Genomic DNA, 22,145 nt, shown 5'->3' on the forward strand with positions numbered 1-22,145 from the left:
AATCCACCAACCTTTGTGTCATCCGCAAACTTAAAAATCAATCCAGTTACATTTTTGTCCAAATCACTGATTATATATTACAAACAAAAAATGGTCTCAGCACTGACCCCTGAGGAATGCCACTTGTCACAGCCCTCCATTCAGAAACGCACCCTCCCACTGCTACCCACTGTCTTCTTTGACCGAGGTAAACACAGTAAGAAGTCTGACAACACCAAGTTTAAGTCCAACCAATTTATTTGATAGTAAACTCACAAGCTTTTGGGGTTTGCACCTTTGTCAGGTGAATGGAGAGTTCTAGCCTCAGACAGACCATATAACAGCACACAGTTTACAGATTACTGATTAGAATGCGAGTCTTTACAACTAACCTGCTATTCAAGTCTTAAAGATGCCGACAATGTAAGTGGAAAGAGCATTATGCATAGGTTAAAGAGATGTGTATTGTCTCCAATAACACTAGCAAACCTCCCTGCAAGTATATTGGTCCCCTTGTAGTTTAGGTGTAACCCGTCTCTCTTGTACAGGTCCCGCCTGCCCCAGAAGAGGTCCCAATGATCCAAGAATCGGAAACCCTTCCCCCTACATCAGCTCCTCAGCCACATTACTAGAGTGGCGGTGCTCGACAGACTGGAGGGGCTGATTGTGGACAAGTCCCCAGGACCGGATGGAATGCATCCGAGGGTTCTGAAAGAAATGGCGGAGGTGATAGTGGATGCCTTGGTGGTTATTTTCCAGACGTCGCTGGATTCCGGGGAAGTGCCGGATGATTGGAAAATGGCTAATGTTACGCTGTTGTTTAAGAAGGGTGCCAGGCAAAAGGCGGGGAATTATAGGCCGGTTAGTTTAACGTCTGTGGTAGGTAAAATGTTAGAATCTGTCATTAAGGAGGAAATTGCGAGGCATCTTGAAGGGAATTGCTTGATAGAGCAGACGCAGCACGGTTTCATTAAAGGGAAGTCGTGTCTGACAAATTTACTGGAGTTCTATGAGGATGTGTCTAGGGCGGTGGATAGAGGAGAGCCGGTGGATGTGGTCTTTCTAGATTTTCAGAAGGCGTTTGACAAAGTACCTCACAAGAGGTTATTGCAGAAGGTAAGGGGACATGGAGTTGGGGGTAGGGTGTTAGCGTGGATAGAGGATTGGTTGTCAAATAGGAGGCAGAGAGTGGGGGTCAACGGGTGCTATTCGGATTGGCGGATGGTGACTAGTGGAGTGCCCCAGGGGTTGGTGCTGGGGCCTCAGCTTTTTACCATTTATATAGATGATCTGGAGGAGGGAACCGAGTGTAGGGTGTCGAAATTTGCTGATGACACCAAGATTGGGGGAACGGCAAATTGTGCGGAGGGTGTGGAGAGTCTGCAGAAGGATCTAGATAGGCTGGGCGAATGGGCCAGGAAATGGCAAATGGAATTTAATGTTGGCAAGTGTGAGGTGGTCCACTTTGGTAGGAAGAATGGTAGGAAGGACTATTATTTACGGGGCGAAAAACTGCAGCAGGCGACGGTGCAGAGGGACCTCGGGGTGCTTGTGCATGAGTCGCAAAAACCCAGCCTGCAGGTGCAGCAGGTGGTCAGGAAGGCGAATGGGATGCTGGCCTTCATAGCGAGGGGGGTTGAATATAAAAGTAGGGAGGTCTTGCTGCAGCTGTATAGGGCATTGGTGAGGCCACAGCTGGAGTACTGTGTGCAGTTTTGGGCGCCGCACCTGCGCAAAGATATTTTGGCCTTGGAGGGAGTGCAGAGGAGGTTTAGTAGGCTGATACCGGAGTTGAGGGGGTTGAGCTATGAGGAGAGGCTGAATAAACTGGGCTTGTACTCGTTAGAGTTTAGAAGAATGAGGGGAGATCTCATTGAGACGTATAAGATGATGAATGGGATGGATAGGATAGAGGTGGAGAGACTCTTCCCGCTCAAAAAAGACAGTCAGACTAGGGGGCACAGCCTCAAGATAAAAGGGGGGCGGTTTAGAACGGAGTTGAGGAGGAACTTCTTCACTCAAAGGGTGGTGAATCTCTGGAATTCTCTGCCCGTTGAAGTGGTGGAGGCTGCCTCGCTAAATATTTTTAAGACGCGGGTTGATGGGTTTTTGATAAGAGAGGGGATTAAGGGTTATGGGGAGAGGGGGGGAAAGTGGAACTGAGCAGCGTCAGATCAGCCATGATCTTATTGAATGGCGGGGCAGGCTCGAAGGGCTAGATGGCCTACTCCTGCTCCTATTTCTTATGTTCTTATGTTCTTACATGTTCATCTGCCCAAGCATCCTACTCTTACCCTCACTGACACGTGGTACAGGTAGCAATCCGAGATTACTACCCTCGGGGTCCTGCTTTTTAACATCCTTCCAAACTCTCTATACTCTCTCTTTTGGACCTCCTCACTTTTCTTACCTACATCATTGGTACCATGACATCTGGCTGATCACCTTCCCACTTTAGAACGCTGTGCACGCGATCAGAGACATCCCTGACCTTGACACCCGGGAGGCAACAAACCATGAGGGAGTCTCTATACCAACCACAGAACCACCTGTCCATGCCTCTGATATTGCGTCCCCTATCGCTACCGCTCTCCTCTTCTTCCTCCCACCCTTTTGCACTGCAAAACCAGACTCAGTATCAGAGTTCCGGCTGTCGTAGCTTGTCCCAGGTAAAGCATCCCCCACAACAGTATCCAATTCAGTATACCCGTTGTGAGGTGTATGGCCACAGGGGAACCCTGCTCTGACTGTCCTTTCACTTTTCCATTTCCTCTCCTTACAGTAACCCAATTTCCTGTATTCTGCTGCTTAGGTGTAACTACCTCCCTAAAGCTACTGTCTATATACTTCTCATTCTCCCGAATTAGATGGAGGTCATCAAGCTCCTTCTCCAGTTCCCTAACACGCTTTGCTAACAGCTGCAGCTGGATGCATCTTTTGCAGATGTTGGGGAGGGAGTATCTTGGATCTGGTCCTCTGTAATGAGACAGGTAAAATTAATGATCTCCTTGTGAGAGATCCTCTTGGAATGAGTGATCACAATATAGTTGAATTTATAATACAGATGGAGGGTGAGAAAGTAGGTCCCAAACCAGTGTCCTCTGCTTGAACAGGGGAGGGTACGATAGGATGAGGGCAGAGTTGGCTAATGTAGACTGGGAACGCAGACTAGTTGGTGGTACAGCTGAGGAACAGTGGAGGATTTTTAAGGAGATTTTTCTCAGTACTCAGCAAAAATATATTCCAGTGAAAAAGAAGGAACATAAGATAAGGAATAACCATCCATGGATAACTAAGGGAAAAAAGGAGAGTATCAAATTAAAAAACAAGCATACAGAGTGGCCAAAATTAGTGGGGAACTAGAAGATTGGGAAAGCTTTAAAAAACAACAAAGAACTACTCAGAATGCAATAAAGAAAGAAAAGATTATGAAAGTAAACTAGCACAAAATATAAAAACTGATAGGAAAAGTTTTTACAAATGTATAAAATGGAAAAGAGTGGCTAAAGTAAATGTTGGATCCTTAGAAGATGAAAAGGGGGATTTAATAATGGGAAACGAGGAAATGGCCAAGACCTTAAACAAGATTTTTGTATCAGTCTTCACAGTGGAGGACACAAATAGCATACCGATAATTGATGGTCATGGGACTCCAGGGGGTGAGGATCTTAAAACGATCACTATTACTAAAGAGGTAGTGCTGGGTAAGCTAATGGGGCTAAAGGTAGACAAGTCCCTGGGTACAGATGGAATGCATCCCATTGAAACAGTTGTAATTTATCCAAATTCGCTGGACTCTGGGGAGGTGCCGGCTGATTAGAAAACAGCTAATGTGACGCCACTGTTTAAAAACGGAGTTAGACAAAAAGCGGGTAACTATAGGCTGGTTAGCTTAATATCTGTAGTTGGGAAAATGCTGGAATCTATCATAAAGGAAGAAATAGCAGGATGCCTGGAAAAGAATGGCTCAATTAAGCAGACACAGCATGCATTCATGAAGGGAAAGTCATATTTGACGAATTTACTGGATTTTTATGCAGATGTAACGAGTGCAGTTGACAGAGGGGAACCGGTGGATGTGGTGTTTTTACATTTCCAGAAGGCATTCGATAAAGTGCCTCACAAAAGGTTGCTGCATAAGATTAAGGTACATGGAGTTGGGGGTTCAGCGTTAGCGTTGATTGAGGATTGGCTATCTAACAGAAAGCAGAGAGTTGGAATAAATGGGTGCTTTCCCAGTTGGCAGTTGGTGACTAGTGGCGTGCCACAGGGATCGGTGCTGGGGCCTCAACTGTTTACCATACACACAGACGATCTGGAGGAGGGGACCGAGTGTAGGGTAACAAAGTTTGCAGATGACACAAAGATGAGTGGAAAAGCAAATTGTGTGGAAGACACAGGAAGTCTGCAGAGAGATTTGGATAGGCTAAGTGAGTGGGCAAGGATCTGGCAGATAGAGTATAACGTTGGTAAGTGTGAGGTTATCCACTTTGGAAGGAATAATAGTAAGATGGAATATTATTTAAATGGTGAAAAATTACAACATGCTACGGTGCAGAGGGACCTGGGGGTCCTTGTGCATGAATTGCAAAAACTCTGCCTGCAGGTGCAGCAGGTGATTAAGAAGGCAGGTGGAATGTTGACCTTTATCGTGAGAGGGATGGAGCATAAATGCAGGGAGGTCTTGCTGCAATTGTACAAGGTACTGGTGAGGCCGAACCTAGAGTACTGTGTACAATTTTAGTCCCCTTATTTGGGAAAGGAGAAATTGGCTTTGGACAGAGGGCAGAGAAGGTTCACCAGGTTGATTCTGGAGATGAGGGAGTTAGCTTATGAGGAGAGATTGAGTAGAGTGGGCCTCTCCTCATTGGAGTTTAGAAGGCTGAGGGGAGATCTTATAGGCACATATAAGATAATGAAGGGGCTAGACAGGGTAGAAGCAGAGAGGTTATTTCCACTTAGAATGGAAACAAGGACTGGAGGACACAACCTCAAAATAAGGGGTAATCAATTTAGAACAGAGTTGAGGAGGAACTTCTTCTCCCAGAGGGTAGTGAATCTTTGGAATTCTCTGCCCATTGAAGCAGTGGAGGCCCCCTCATTAAATGTGTTTAAGTGACAGGTAGACAGATTTTTGAACAATACGGGAATTAAGGGTTATGGGGAGCAGGCGGGTAAGTGGAACTGAACCACTATCAAATCAGATCTTATTGAATGGCGGGGCAGGCTCGAAGGGCTAGATGGCCTACTCCTGCTCCTATTTCAATGTTTCTTATGCTCTTACGATGATCATCTTCTTAAAGCAGATAGGGATCTCAGATTGTTGTAAAGAGAGGTTGAAAATGTCCGGGTAACCCATCTGGGCCAGTCACTTCCCACGGGTTGATCTTCGAGAAAGCAGCTCTGACATTTGTAATGGTAACCCGAGATACAGGTTCATCCAGGGCTTCCAGGGTGGAGGGCATGCTCTCGCTGACCTCTTCCTCAAAATGGGCGTAGAATGCATTGAGCTCATCAGGGAGGGGTGTGTTGGAGCTGGCAATTTTACCTCTTGTAGCCTGTAATGTCTTGCAGACTTTGCCATAGTCAGCAAGGGTCGGTTTGGCTCGCCTCAAACACTAGCTTGCTCTGGACTGTCTTCTGGCATCTTTGATGGATCTCCTTAGATTGTACCTGTCTTTTTTGTATAGCTAATCATGGCTGATCATTAAATATCTTGATTCCCTCCTTCCTTGATATCCCTTGATCCCCAAGAGCTTGAAATCAGACAACAAGGTAGCACAGTGGTTTGTACTTCTGCCTCACAGCAGAAGGAACTCAGGTTCGTTTCACGGCTTGGATCACTGTCTATGCAGAGTCTGCATGTTCTCCTTGTGTCTGCATGGGTTTCCTCCAAGTGCTCCGGTTTCTTCCCACATTCTGAAAGACGTGCTGGATGGGTACAAAAACAAAAACTGCTGCAAAATCCTAGCAGGTCTGACAGCACCTGTAGAGAGATAGTGGAGCCAACACTTCAAGTCTAGATGATCCTTCGTCAGAGCTCTGACTCTTCCAGACTCGAAACGTTGGCTCTATTTGCTCTCCATAGATGCTGATAAACTTGCTGAAATGTTCCAACATTTTCTATTTTTGTTTCAGATTCCAGCATCAGCAACATTTTGCTCTTTTGCTGGTAGGATACATTGGCCACGCTAAACTCTCCCTCATGAACAGGTGCCAGAATGTGGCAACCAGCGGATTTTCACAGTAACTTCATTGCAGTGTTAATGTGAGCCTACTTGAGACAGTAATTAATAAATTCAACACTTTAAATGTTTTGGCCTCAACAGCTTTCTGTGGTAGTGAATTCCACATATTCACAGTCTCTAGTGAAGAAATTTCTTCTCATAGAGGTTTACAGCATGGAAATACACCTGCCGGCCCAACTTATCCATGCAGCTCCTTTTTTTAACCCCTACGCTAGTCTCAATTTCCCATGTCTGACCTATACCCCTCTATAACCAGACTTTCACCACCCTCTGTGTGAAAAAATTGCCCCTCTGGACCCTTTTGTATCTCTCCCCTCTCACCGTAAACCTATGCTCTCTAGTTTTGAACTCCTTTAAATATACTATCTTCTCCCAGAGGGGAGTGAATCTTTAGAACATAGAACATAACAGCGCAGTACAGGCCCTTCGGCCCCCAATGTTGCTCCGACCAGTGGAACGAATCTAATGACCCTCTAACCTAAACTATTCCAATGTTATCCATAATTCTCTGGAATTGGAATTCTCTGCCCAATGAATCAGAATTGGAATTCTCTGCCCAATGAAGCAATAGAGGATACCTCGTTAAATGTGCTTAAGTCACAGATAGATTTTTGACCAAAAAGGGAATTAAGGGTTATGGGGAGTGGGCGGGTAAGTGGAACTGATCCACTTCAGATCAGCAATGATCTTATTGAATGGCAGAGCAGGCTTGAGGGGCTAGATGGCCTACTCCTGCTCCTATTGAAAATATGAAAATATTTTCATATTTCAGTCTGAGTATGATAATAGATAAGTCCCCTGGGCTGGATGGGATTTACCCTAGGATTCTCTGGGAGGCTAGGGAGGAGATTGCAGAGCCTTTGGCTTTGATCTTCATGACGTCATTGGCTACAGGTATAGTGCCGGAAGACGAGAGGATAGCAAATGTTGTCCCCTTGTTCAAGAAGGGGAGTAGAGACCATCCTGGGAATTTTAGAAAAGTGAGCCTTACTTCTGCTGTGGGCAAAGTTTTGAAAAGAATTATAAGGGATAGGATTTATAATCATCTCGAGAGAAATAAATTAATTAGGGATAGTCAACATGGTTTTGTGAAGGGTATGTCGTGCCTCACAAACCTTATCGAGTTTGTTGAAAAGGTGACCAAAGAGGTGGATAAGGGTAAGGCAGTTGACGTGGTGTATATGGATTTTAGCAAAGCGGTTGATAAGGTTCCCCATGGTAGGCTACTGCAGAAAATGCAGATGTATGGGATTGAGGGTGATTTAGCAGTTTGGATCAGGAATTGGCTAGCTGATAGAAGACAGAGGGTGGTGGTTGATGGGAAATATTCAACCTGGAGTTCAGTTACAAGTGATGTACATCAGGAATCTGTTTTGGGCCATTGCTGTTTGTCATCTTTATAAATGACCTAGATAACAGTGTAGAACATAGAACATAGAACATAGAACATTACAGCGCAGAACAGGCCCTTCGGCCCACGATGTTGCGCCGACCAGTTTTTTAAAAAAAAAACACTGACCCACTAATCTAAACCAATCCCTTTTTGTCCATAAACCTATCCACAGATCTCTTAAACGCCCCCAAACTAGGCGCATTTACAACTGCAGCAGGCAGGGCATTCCAGTCCCTCACCACCCTCTGGGTAAAGAACCAACCCCTGACATCCGTCCTATAACTACCCCCCCTTAATTTAAAGCCATGCCCCCTCGTGCTAGCTATCTCCATCCGAGGAAAAAGGCTATCACTATCCACCCTATCTAAACCTCTAATCATCCTATACGTTTCAATAAGATCCCCTCTTAGCCTCCTTCTTTCCAGCAAAAACAACCCCAAATCCCTCAGTCTCTCCTCATAGGACCTCCCCTCCATACCAGGCAACATCCTGGTAAACCTCCTCTGCACCCTCTCCAAAGCCTCCACGTCCTTCCTGTAATGTGGGGACCAGAACTGCACACAGTACTCCAAGTGCGGCCGCACCAGAGTTGTGTACAGTTGCAACATGACGCTGCGACTCCTAAATTCAATCCCCCTACCAATAAACGCCAAGACACCGTATGCCTTCTTAACAACCTTATCTACTTGATTCCCAACTTTCAGGGATGTATGTACACATACACCTAGATCCCTCTGCTCCTCCACACTATTCAAAGTCCTCCCATTAGCCCTATACTCAACACATCTGTTACTCCTACCGAAATGAATTACCTCACACTTCTCCGCATTAAACTCCATCCGCCATCTCGCGGCCCAGCTCTGCAACCTGTCTAAGTCTCCCTGCAAACTATGACACCCTTCCTCACAATCTACCACACCTCCGACTTTGGTGTCATCAGCAAACTTACTAATCCACCCAACTATACCCTCATCCAGATCATTAATAAAAATTACAAACAGCAGTGGCCCCAAAACAGATCCCTGAGGCACACCACTCGTAACCGAACTCCATGACGAATATTTACCATCAACCACCACCCTCTGTCTCCTATCTGCTAGCCAATTCCTGATCCAAGTACCTAGATTACCCCCAATCCCGTACACCTGCATTTTCTGCAGAAGCCTACCATGGTGAACCTTATCAAACGCCTTACTAAAATCCATATATACCACGTCAACTGCCTTACCCCTATCCACCTCTTTGGTCACTTTCTCAAAGAACTCAATAAGGTTAGTAAGGCACGACCTACCTGCTACAAAACCATGCTGACTGTCTCTAATCAATTCATTACTCTCCAAATAACTATAAATCCTATCCCTAATAATTCTTTCTAAAACCTTGCCCACAACAGAAGTAAGACTCACCGGTCTATAATTCCTGGGGAAGTCTCTGTTCCCCTTCTTAAACAATGGGACAACATTCGCTGTCCTCCAATCTTCCGGTACTATACCAGAGACCAACGATGACCTGAAGATCAGAGCCAGAGGCTCTGCAATCACCTCTCTAGCCTCCCAGAGAATCCTAGGGTAAATCCCATCCGGACCAGGGGACTTATCTATTTTCAAACCCTCTAGAATATCCAGCACATCCCCGGTATCAACTGCAATACTGTCTATTTTACACCCCTGCACCCCAGTGTCCTCCTCAGCTACATTCGTGTCCCCCTGCGTGAACACCGAAGAGAAATATTGGTTCAATGCCTCTCCAATCTCTTCCGGTTCCACACACAACTTCCCTCTACTGTCTGTAACTGGCCCTAATCTTGCCCTAACCAACCTTCTGTTCTTGACATACCTATAGAACGCCTTAGGATTCTCCTTAATCCTATCAGCCAAAGTCATCTCATGTCCTCTTTTAGCCCTTCTTAACTCCCTCTTCAACTCCCTCCTAGCCAATCTAAAGCTTTCTAGTGCACTACCTGAGCCCTCAAGTCTCATCCGAACATAAGCCTCCTTTTTCTTCCTAACCAACGAATCAACTTTTTTAGTACACCACGGTTCCCTAGCCCTACCAAATCCTCCTTGCCTGACAGGGACATACCTATCACAGACCCGCAGTAGCTGCTCCTTGAAAAAACTCCACATTTCGGACGTTCCCAGTCCCTGTAATCTCCTAGTCCAACCTATGCTTCCTAATTCTCTCCTAATAGCCTCATAATTACCCTTCCCCCAGCTAAAACTACTGACCCGAGGTTCATGCCTATCCCTTTCCATCACTAAGGTGAACGTAACCGAATTGTGGTCACTATCGCCAAAATGCACACCAACTTCCAAGACTAGCACCTGGTCTGGCTCATTACCCAGCACCAAATCCAATATAGCCTCACCTCTAGTTGGCCTATCTACATACTGAGTCAAAAAACCTTCCTGCACACTTTGAACAAAAACTGATCCCTCTAATGAGCTAGAGCTGTAGCAATTCCAATCAATATTAGTAAAGTTAAAGTCCCCCATAACAATCACCCTATTACTTTCACTCCTAACCAGGATCGTCTCCGCAATCCTTTCCTCAACCTCTCTAGAACTTTTTGGAGGTCTATAAAAGACTCCCAGCAGGGTGACCTCTCCTCTCCTATTTCTAATCTCAGCCCATACTACCTCAACAGACAAGTCCTCATCAAACTTCCTCTCTGACACTGTGATACAGTCCTTGACCAATAATGCTACCCCACCCCCCCTCTACCTCCTTCTCTACTCCGACTAAAGCATTTGTACCCCGGGACCTGCAACAACCATTCCTGCCCCTGCTCTATCCATGTCTCTGAAATGGCCACAACATCAAAGTCCCAGGTACTGATCCACGCTGCAAGTTCATCCACTTTATTGCGAATACTCCTCGCATTAAAGTATACGCATTTCAAACCCTGCTCCGCCCCACCCCCACAATGCCGTGCATTACACTCCCCATCTATGTCCCCCTCACTTTCACCCCCTCTACTCAGGATCCCACCCCCCTCTGAATCAGTTTAAACCCCCCTGCATAGCCTTCACAAATTTACCCCCCAGGATATTTGTTCCCCTCTGGTTCAGGTGTAAACCATCACTCTTATAGAGGTCCCACCTTCCCCAGAATGAGCCCCAATTGCTCAAGTACTTGAACCCCTCCCTCCTGCACTATCCCCTCAGCCACAAGTTCAAACTTTCCTTCTGTCTATTCCTCTCTAAACTATCCCGTGGCACAGGCAAGAGTCCAGAGATAACCACTCTGTCTGACTTGGCCTTTAGTTTCCACCCCAACTCCATGAATCTCTGCTTAATATACCCTTCCCTTAGCCTCCCTATGTCATGTGTCCCCACATGAATTATAACTTGGGGTTGATCTCCCTCTCCCCTAAGAGTCTTGAATATCCTCTCAGATACATCCCGGACCCCAGCCCCTGGTAGGCAACACACCAGCCCTGAGTCCCTACCATTACTACCGACTCTCCTATCCGTCCCCTTAACTGTGGAGTCCCCAATCACGAGGCCCAATCTTTTGCATCCCCTAACCACCTGAGCTTTTACAATAGGCTCACCCCCAGAGACCTGCTCCCTTTGGCTATCCCCAGTTGATTCCTCCTCAACTGTAGCCTCCAGGACCGAAAACCTATTTTGGAGGGGAACAGCCCCAGGGGATTGTCCCCCCACTTGCTTCTTTCCCCTCCTCTTGGCAGTGGCCCAAGACTGATTTCTAGAAGGATGGGTTAGTAAATTTGCTGACGACACCAAAGTCGGAGGGGTTGTTAACAGTGAGGATGGATGTTACAGTTTGCAGAGGGACATAGATAAGCTGCAGAGCTGGTCTGAGAGGTGGCAAATGGAGTTTAATGGGGAAAAGTGTGAGGTGATCCACTGTGGTAAGAGTAACAGGAGTACAGCTAATGGAAGGACTCTTGGTAGTGTCGGCGAGCTGAGAGATCTCGGGGTACATGTGCATAGATCCCTGAAAGTTGGCACCCAGGTTGATAAGGTTGTTAATAAGGCGTACGGTGTGTTAGCTTTTATTGGTAGAGGGATTGAATTTCAGAGCCGTGAGGTCATGTTGCAACTGTACAAAACTCTGGTGCGGCCGCACTTGGAGTATTGCGTACAGTTCTGGTCACCGCATTATAAGAAGCATGTGGAAGCATTGGAAAGGGTGCAGAGGAGGTTTACCAGGATGTTGCCTGGTATAGTGGGAAGGTCTTATGAGGAAAGGCTGAGGCACTTGAGGTTGTTTTCGTTAGAAGAAAGAAGGTTGAGAGGTGACCTAATTCAGGCATACAAGATGATCAGAGGGTTAGATAGGGTGGATAGTGAGAGTCTTTTTCCTCGGATGGTGACAGCTAACACGAGGGGACACAGCTTTAAATTAAGGGGTGGTAGTTATAGGATGGCTGCCAGAGGTAGGTTCTTTACTCAGAGGGTAGTAAGGGTGTGGAATGCCCTGCCTGCAGCAGTTGTGGACTTGCCAACTTTAAGGGCGTTCAAATGGTCAGTGGATAGGAATATGGATAACATTGGAATAGTTTAGGTTAGAGGGGCATTAGATTGGTTCCATTGGTCGGCGCAACATCGAGGGCCGAAGGGCCTGTACTGCGCTGTAATGTTCTATGTTCTATTCCTTATGAATCTAGCTGATCTATGTCCCTCCTTATTTTGTAGACCTCTATAAGAACACCCTTCAGCCTTTACACATTTACATGGGTAAGATTGGTATTGAGGGGTATGGGCCAAACACAGGCAGCTGGAACCTGCTTAATGGTAAAAACTGTACAAGTTGGGCTAAAGACCCTGTTTCCATGCTGTAAACCTCCATGACTCGAAATGTGAGGTAATGCGTTTTGGAGGTTCAAATTTTGGTGTGAACTACATTGCAAATAGCAGAACCCTTAAGAACATTAACATACAGAGGGATCTGGGCGTGCAGGTCCACAATTGGAATTCTCTGCCCTAAAAATTCCCTAAAAGTGGCAACACAGGTGGCCAAGGTGATTAAGAAGGCAGATGACATTAGCTGGGGCATTGAGTGCATGAGTTGGCAAATCATGTTACAGCGATTCTAAACCTTGGTTAAGCTGCACTTGGAGTATTGCGTGCAGTTCTGGTCACCACACTACCAAAACAAAAGAGTGCAAAGAAGGTTCACTTGGATGTTCCCTGGTCTTGAGGATGTTGGCTATGAGGAGACGTTGAATAAACTAAGATTGTTTTCACTGGAAAGACGGAGGCTTAGGGGAGACCTGAAAGAGGTCTACAAAATTATGAGGCGAGGACGGGGTGGATAGTCAGAGGCTTTTTCCCAGGATAGAAGTGTCAATTACAAGGGGGCACAGGTTCAAGGTTAGAGGGGGAAAGTTTAATGGAGATGTGAGGGGGAAGATTTTCATGCAGAGTGGTGGGTGCCTGTCAGAGTTGGTGGTGGAAGCAGACACATTAATAACATTTAAGAAGCATCTGGAGGTACATGAATTGGGAGGGAATACAGGGATCCAAACTGAGTAAGGGCAGAGCTTCATTTTTTCGTGCAGTTCGGACATCAGGATTGGCATGGGCTTGGAGAGCCAAAGGGCCTGTTCCTGTGCTGTACTTTTCTTTGTTCCTGTGACAGGCATGCCATCTCAGACATCAGCTTGGTAAACTTTCACAGTGTACTCTGTCTATAGCAAGGACACCAAAACTGCATACAGTGTTCCAGGTCTGGGCTCACCAACACCTTGTACAATTGCAATAAAACTTTGCTGTTTCTGGACTCAAATTCTCTCACCATTTGCCTTCTTTACCTGATGGACCTGTGCGCTTACTTTCAGTGACTGGTCTGTTCAAACTGAATAAATGCTCATCATTTGAATTTTAAAATTGATTTCAGAATCTGCTCCTTACCGCAGGTTCGCCGCAGTCACACTCTTCTTCTCTCTCCACGTAAAGGTTGCCACACTTAGGGCCCCCAAGCAGCTTGTGAAGATCTGGCAGATTGTAGAGACAACTCCCTCGGCCAATGAGTAGGCTTCTTAAAAGATCGTCTGTGCTGCAGGAGCTGAACTTTGTTGGCAATGGGATACTAAAGGTAAGAACACATAAAACTATCAGAGAGGGAGGTCACAAACAACACAGGAAAGGAAGCAAGTTCCAGACACATGGCCACAATAGCAAATCCTAAACCAGCACCTACAAAACTCACATCCGGGTAGTAGATGCATGCATTCTGTCTCTCTCTCTCTTTCTGGGATATTTCTTCTTGTGGCACCAAACTGAGTCCCCTCACCCTGGCACAAGCCATGCAGATCCAGCATCCCTGGGCCTACCAGGCAACGAAATCCTCAGCTTCCACAGTGAAGAAGGCAAGTCGACATTTCACAATGTTCAACAATCTGGAGCTACATTCATCAAACTCTGGGTGTACATACAATGTAGAGACTGAAGCAATTCAAGGAGGAAGCTTATAACTATCCTCACCAATGCAATTAGGGATTTGTCAGCCCAAATACTGAGGCTCCAATAAAACACCAGCGTTTTTAAAAAGTCTCTCTGTATTTACTGCTCAAGATCTCTCTGATGGGGTGCCCTCCCCGTCACCTTCCCCCACAATCATCCCCGGCATCCCCATCAGCAGCCACCCTCTCCCACACCCCCCCTGCACCCCCCCCCCACCCCCGCAGTTATTGTTGGCATCCCCATCACTCTCACGTCCATAATGCCGCTCCCCCCCACCCACCTGCCCCTGCCACCAATATATCATTCCCTTCACCTAAGGCGCCTCTAGGGACTGAATCTGGCACTGCCCCTGTCACATCGAGGTTTACAGCATGGAAACAGGCTCTTCGGTCCAACTTGTCCATGCCACCCTTTTTGAAACCCCTAAGCTAGTCCCAGTTGCTTCCATCTCTCTGTACCCATCTTATCCACGTAACTGTCGAAATGCTTTTTAAAAGACAAAATTGTACCTGCCTCTCCTACTACCTCTGGCAGCTTGTTCCAGACACTCACCACCTTCTGTATGAAAAAATTACCTCTGTGGACACTTTTGTATCTCTTCCCTCTCACCTTAAACCTATGCCCTCTTGTTTTAGACTCTTTAGCTTTAGTTGAAGTTTTAATTGAAGTTTCAGACCTTTGGGAAAAGATATTGACTATCTACCTTGTCTATGCCCCTCATTATTTTATAGACCCCTATAAGGTCACCCCTCAGCCTCCTACGCTCCAGAGGAAAAAGTCCCAGTCTATTCAGCCTCTCCTTATAACTCAATGCATCAAGTCCTGGTAGCATCCTAGTAACTCTTTTCTGCATTCTTTCTAGTTTAATAATATCCTTTCTATAATAAGGTGACCAGAAGTGCAGACAGTATTCCAAGTGTGGCCTTACCAATGTCTTATACAACTTGAACAAGACGTTCCAACTCCTGTATTCAATGTTCTGATTGATGAGACCAAGCATGTCGAATGCCTTCTATTCACCTTTGACTCCACTTTCAAGGAGCTAAGAACATGTACCCCTAGATCTCTTTGTTCTCCAACTCTCCCCACTGCCCTACCATTAATTGAGTAAGACCTGCCCTGGTTCAATCGACCAAAATGCATAACCTCGCATTTGTCTAAAATAAACTCAATCTACCATTCATCAGCCCACTGGCCCAATTGATCAAGATCCCATTGCAATTAGACATAACTTTCTTCACTGTCCACTATGCCACCAATCATGGTGTCATCTGCAAAGTCACATAACCTCGCAGCAAAGCACAAAAACCCACTGGGGGCGGGGAAAAGTCTGACAAGCGGGGTCTTTCATCAGATGTAAATGTATGGAAATCAGCTTCTCGAATGACATGGGCACGAACCTGATTACATTCCTGTCGAGGGTTGGTGGAAATCTGAGGTTGCTGTTTCGCTGGTGATCTCGCGAACAGAAACTGCAGCTGCAAGATTCCACCCAGTGTGACTGTCTTGCATGAGACAAACAATCAACAGGCAGAGATGTGAAGCAGTGCAAGCCCCTTCAGAGACATTAGCAGTGTGGGGTTGATGGGTGGATGATGCAAATGGAGACACCAGCAGAAAGAGTGGAGAGGAGGAAAGTCCATACCCTGTGTGGTCACATGGTCCCTTTAACAGGGCACTCCATAAAGGCCATGTGATTAGGTCACACTCTTTGGAGTGTCATTGCATGAAGGCAAGCCAATCAGATGCATGGAGCACACTTAGTACCACAGAAATTAATCAAAACCAAAACGTTGTGTGATTTGAAGAAGAAAATATGCATAACTCTTGGAGTTTAAGGGATGAAGGGATATTGGGGCAGGCTGGATCAGGGTATTGAATTTGATGAATAGCCATGATCAGCCATGAATAGCCATGACCAATAGCCATGTGATAGGTATGTCCCTGTCAGGCAAGGAGGATTTGGTAGGGCTAGGGAACCGTGGTGTACTAAAAAAGTTGATTCGTTGGTTAGGAAGAAAAAGGAGGCTTATGTTCGGATGAGGCTTGAGGGCTCAGGTAGTGCACTAGAAAGCTTTAGATTGGCTAGGAGGGAGTTGAAGAGGGAGTTAAGAAGGGCTAAAAGAGGACATGAGATGACTTTGGCTGATAGGATTAAGGAGAATCCTAAGGCGTTCTATAGGTATGTTAAGAACAGAAGGTTGGTTAGGGCAAGATTAGGGCCAGTTACAGACAGTAGAGGGAAGTTGTGTGTGGAACCGGAAGAGATTGGAGAGGCATTGAACCAATATTTCTCTTCGGTGTTCACGCAGGGGGACACGAATGTAGCTGAGGAGGACACTGGGTTGCAGGGGTGTAAACTAGACAGTATTGCAGTTGATACCGGGGATGTGCTGGATATTCCAGAGGGCTTGAAAATAGATAAGTCCCCTGGTCCGGATGGGATTTACCCTAGGATTCTCTGGGAGGCTAGAGAGGTGATTGCAGAGCCTCTGGCTCTGATCTTCAGGTCATCGTTGGTCTCTGGTATAGTACCGGAAGATTGGAGGACAGCGAATGTTGTCCCATTGTTTAAGAAGGGGAACAGAGACTTCCCCAGGAATTATAGACCGGTGAGTCTTACTTCTGTTGTGGGCAAGGTTTTAGAAAGAATTATTAGGGATAGGATTTATAGTTATTTGGAGAGTAATGAATTGATTAGAGACAGTCAGCATGGTTTTGTAGCAGGTAGGTCGTGCCTTACTAACCTTATTGAGTTCTTTGAGAAAGTGACCAAAGAGGTGGATAGGGGTAAGGCAGTTGACGTGGTATATATGGATTTTAGTAAGGCGTTTGATAAGGTTCACCATGGTAGGCTTCTGCAGAAAATGCAGATGTACGGGATTGGGGGTAATCTAGGTACTTGGATCAGGAATTGGCTAGCAGATAGGAGACAGAGGGTGGTGGTTGATGGTAAATATTCGTCATGGAGTTCGGTTACGAGTGGTGTGCCTCAGGGATCTGTTTTGGGGCCACTGCTGTTTGTAATTTTTATTAATGATCTGGATGAGGGTATAGTTGGGTGGATTAGTAAGTTTGCTGATGACACCAAAGTCGGAGGTGTGGTAGATTGTGAGGAAGGGTGTCATAGTTTGCAGGGAGACTTAGACAGGTTGCAGAGCTGGGCCGCGAGATGGCGGATGGAGTTTAATGCGGAGAAGTGTGAGGTAATTCATTTCGGTAGGAGTAACAGATGTGTTGAGTATAGGGCTAATGGGAGGACTTTGAATAGTGTGGAGGAGCAGAGGGATCTAGGTGTATGTGTACATACATCCCTGAAAGTTGGGAATCAAGTAGATAAGGTTGTTAAGAAGGCATACGGTGTCTTGGCGTTTATTGGTAGGGGGATTGAATTTAGGAGTCGCAGCGTCATGTTGCAACTGTACACAACTCTGGTGCGGCCGCACTTGGAGTACTGTGTGCAGTTCTGGTCCCCACATTACAGGAAGGACGTGGAGGCTTTGGAGAGGGTGCAGAGGAGGTTTACCAGGATGTTGCCTGGTATGGAGGGGAGGTCCTATGAGGAGAGACTGAGGGATTTGGGGTTGTTTTTGCTGGAAAGAAGGAGGCTAAGAGGGGATCTTATTGAAACGTATAGGATGATTAGAGGTTTAGATAGGGTGGATAGTGATAGCCTTTTTCCTCGGATGGAGATAGCTAGCACGAGGGGGCATGGCTTTAAATTAAGGGGGGGTAGTTATAGGACGGATGTCAGGGGTTGGTTCTTTACCCAGAGGGTGGTGAGGGACTGGAATGCCCTGCCTGCTGCAGTTGTAAATGCGCCTAGTTTGGGGGCGTTTAAGAGATCTGTGGATAGGTTTATGGACGAAAAGGGATTGGTTTAGATTAGTGGGTCAGTGTTTTTTTTTAAAAACTGGTCGGCGCAACATCGTGGGCCGAAGGGCCTGTTCTGCGCTGTAATGTTCTATGTTCTATGATCATAATAAATGGCAGAACAGGTTCGACTGGTCAAATGGCCTATTCCTGCTTCTAGTTCCTATGTACGTTCCTTTGTATGTTAGCTGTCAGGAGATCACAGTATACAGCTACAGGGGGTGGTAGGGAGTGTTGAAACTACAAAGGGGCAAGGCATATAAACATAGTAAAATGCCTTTATTTGGAAAGACTGAGCTGTTGGGTGCACAAATGGAATGTTGGGGGCAATATTTGGTTTGATTTATTGAAAGACAGCGTTATTTCTGTGGCTGAATGTAGTTTTAGCTTCTAATATGCTGAAAGATCTTCATTCAAACAGATCTGATTTTTTTGGTTAAAGTTGTTTTTTCACTATGCTGGGATTTCTTGTGGCCATTGGCCTGGAATTTGTCAAGGACAGAAGGTGTTTGAGTTAATAGCTTGTCCTTGGCAGGGATGAGTTCTGTACAGACTCTTGGAGTCAGTGTTCCTTATCTGGAATTAGAATGTAAGCAATATACACTTCAGGGGCTTGGAGGTGACGGGGCCTGGAGTGACCATATTCTGGCTGTATTTGATTGGTCTAATCGAATGATGCTATTGGGATTTCTGATCAATTCATTGGCTGGTTACCAAGGAACATTTGGAGTTTTAATTACGCCAATACAAAGAGATTGTTCAGGAAGGCTGTGTGAAGAACATGGGAACCAAGCTCACAAGGAGAGATAATATCTGGAATAAGAGAACAAGGAACTGAATCTATGTGACAACAAAATCCTGGCCAGGTTTTAATTGCAATTGGAAACCAACCTTAAGTTAAATAAAGTAACAGATAGGAAGGATTTGGTTTCCGCATTGCAAGTATTTTCAGTTGTTTAAGTAGCTGCAGAATAAAGGGAATTGTGTTTTAAGTATTTAAAGTTGACTTTGTGTCTTTATTCACTACAGAGGTTAAAATACACAAGTTTGGACAACATTTTTTGTAGCAAATGAAATCACAAGTGGAGGAAAAGCTCATCATCTGTGGCCTACAATCTTGCAGCTTAGTGAGAAGTTTAACATTGCCTGATGCTCCAGGTCCAAAGTCTTTTGACCAGATTATCCAATTGATCAAAAGTCATTTGAACCCCTGACGCTCAATCACTATTGTCACAATGTAGTGGCTTTAGAAATGTATTTGTCATTTTTTTCAGGATCTATTGTAGCAGCTTGTTTTCAATATTGGAGATGTTCTGTTTGAATCCTGCAGTCCTTTTTAAACAAAGGCACAATATTTGCCACCGTCCAATCTTCAGGCATCACACCTGTGGCTGTCAATGATTCAAATATCTCTGCTAGGGGACCCGCAATTTCCTCCCGAGCCTCCCACAGTATCCTGGGATACACTTCATCAGGTGTATTTACCTTGATGCGCTTTATGATTGTAACACTACATTCTGCACTCTCTCTTTTTCTTCTCTAAGAACAGTATGTTTTGTCTGTATAGTGCGCAAGAAATAATACTTTTCACTGTGTGTTAATACATGTGACAATAATAAATTTCTCCTCGGATGGAGAAAGCTAGCACGAGGGGGCATGGCTTTAAATTAAGGGGGGGTAGCTACAGGACGGATGTCAGGGGTAGGTTCTTTACCCAGCGGGTGGTGAGGGATTGGAATGCCCTGCCTGCTGCAGTTGTAAATGCGTCTAGTTTGGGGGCGTTTAAGAGATCTCTGGATAGGTTTATGGACGAAAAGGGATTGGTATAGGCTAGTGGGTCATTGTTTTTGTAACTGGTCGGCGCAACATCGTGGGCCGAAGGGCCTGTTCTGCGCTGTAATGTTCTATGTTCTATGTTCTATGTTTAAATCAAATTCAGACTTCCAGCACCTCCTACTCTGCGATATGTACACTCCTCAAGGCATCACTATATTTTTCCCCAAGTTCCCTCACATCCATGTTTTTCTCAACAGTAAATACTGATGAGAAATATTCATTTAGGATCTCACCCATCTCTTGTAGACCGGAAGAGGCTGGCTAGGCTGAACGTTGGTCCTTTAGAGGATGAGAAAGGGGAGCTAGTGGTAGGGGATGGGGATATGGCTAAGGTCTTGAATAACTTTTTTGTTTCTGTCTTCACGGAGGAGGACGTGAATAATTTGCCGGGTGTTAGCGATGGAAAGGTGGTAGGAATGGAGGGTCTTAATGACATTACTGTTACTAGAGAGGTGGTGCTCGACAGACTGGAGGGGCTGATTGTGGACAAGTCCCCAGGACCGGATGGAATGCATCCGAGGGTTCTGAAAGAAATGGCGGGGGTGATAGTGGATGCCTTGGTGGTTATTTTCCAGACGTCGCTGGATTCCGGGGAAGTGCCGGAAGATTGGAAAACGGCTAATGTTACGCCGTTGTTTAAGAAGGGTGCCAGGCAAAAGGCGGGGAATTATAGGCCGGTTAGTTTAACGTCTGTGGTAGGTAAAATGTTAGAATCCGTCATTAAGGAGGAAATTGCGAGGCATCTTGAAGGGAATTGCTTGATAGGGCGGACGCAACACGGTTTCATTAAAGGGAAGTCGTGTCTGACAAATTTACTGGAGTTCTATGAGGATGTGTCTAGGGCAGTGGATAGAGGAGAGCCGGTGGATGTGGTCTTTCTGGATTTTCAGAAGGCGTTTGACAAGGTACCTCACAAGAGGTTATTGCAGAAGGTCAGGGGACATGGAGTTGGGGGTAGGGTGTTAGCGTGGATAGAGGATTGGTTGTCAAATAGGAGGCAGAGAGTGGGGGTCAATGGGTGCTATTCGGATTGGCGGTTGGTGACTAGTGGGGTGCCCCAGGGGTCGGTGCTGGGGCCTCAGCTATTTACCATTTATATAGATGATCTGGAGGAGGGAACCGAGTGCAGGGTGTCGAAATTTGCTGATGACACCAAGATTGGGGGAAAGGCAAATTGTGCGGAGGGTGTGGAGAGTCTGCAGAAGGATCTAGATAGGCTGGGCGAATGGGCCAGGAAATGGCAAATGGAATTTAATGTTGGCAAGTGTGAGGTGGTCCACTTTGGTAGGAAGAATGGTAGGAAGGACTATTACTTACGTGGCGAAAAACTGCAGCAGGCGACGGTGCAGAGGGACCTCGGGGTCCTTGTGCATGAGTCGCAAAAACCCAGCTTGCAGGTGCAGCAGGTGGTCAGGAAGGCGAATGGGATGCTGGCCTTCATAGCGAGGGGGATTGAATATAAAAGTAGGGAGGTCTTGCTGCAGCTGTATAGGGCATTGGTGAGGCCGCAGCTGGAGTACTGTGTGCAGTTTTGGGCGCCGCACCTGCGCAAGGATATTTTGGCCCTGGAGGGAGTGCAGAGGAGGTTTACTAGGCTGATACCGGAGTTGAGGGGATTGAGCTATGAGGAGAGGCTGAATAAACTAGGCTTGTACTCGTTAGAGTTTAGAAGAATGAGGGGAGATCTCATTGAGACGCATAAGATGATGAATGGGATGGATAGGATAGAGGTGGAGAGACTCTTCCCGCTCAGAAAAGACAGTAGGACTAGGGGGCACAGCCTCAAGATAAAGGGGAGGCGGTTTAGAACGGAGTTGAGGAGGAACTTCTTCACTCAAAGGGTGGTGAATCTCTGGAATTCTCTGCCCGTTGAAGCGGTGGAGGCTGCCTCGCTAAATATTTTTAAGAAGCGGGTTGATGGGTTCTTGATAAGAGAGGGGATTAAGGGTTATGGGGAGAGGGCGGGAAAGTGGAACTGAGCTACAACAGATCAGCCATGATCTTATTGAATGGCGGGGCAGGCTCGAGGGGCTAGATGGCCTACTCCTGCTCCTATTTCTTATGTTCTTATGTTCACACAAAGATGGCCTTGTTGATCCTTAAGAAGCCCTACTCTCTTCCCAATTACTCTTTTGCCCTTTGTGTATTTGTAGAAGCTCTTCGGGATTCTCCTTTGCCCTGTCTGTCAAAACAATCTCATGTCCTCTCTTTGCAGCAACTTGCAGGGAAAGCTCCACCACCAAATATCAGGGAAAGACATTTATTTCATAGAACAGAGAACATTACAGCGCAGAACAGGCCCTTCGGCCCACGATGTTGCGCCGACCAGTTAAAAAACAATGACCCTCTAACCTAAACCAAACCCTTTCCATCCATAAACCT

General features: G+C 46.0%; 1 protein-coding gene across 1 annotated transcript in view; it reads right to left on the bottom strand.

Annotated features, from left to right (window-relative positions):
• LOC145348462 (disintegrin and metalloproteinase domain-containing protein 12-like) overlaps nucleotides 1-22,145 on the bottom strand; it is a 313,921-nt gene that overhangs the window by 110,274 nt on the left and 181,502 nt on the right. The window contains exon 12 of the mRNA XM_080196650.1: nucleotides 13,503-13,680. Within this exon, the coding sequence (XP_080052776.1) occupies nucleotides 13,503-13,680 (178 nt within the window). The remainder of the gene's footprint in view (nucleotides 1-13,502; nucleotides 13,681-22,145) is intronic.

Source organism: Carcharhinus amblyrhynchos, chromosome 1 (genome assembly GCF_965287045.1).
Source record: "Carcharhinus amblyrhynchos chromosome 1, sCarAmb.v2.hapA, whole genome shotgun sequence".
In the NCBI taxonomy this organism is placed as follows: Eukaryota; Metazoa; Chordata; class Chondrichthyes; order Carcharhiniformes; family Carcharhinidae; genus Carcharhinus; species Carcharhinus amblyrhynchos.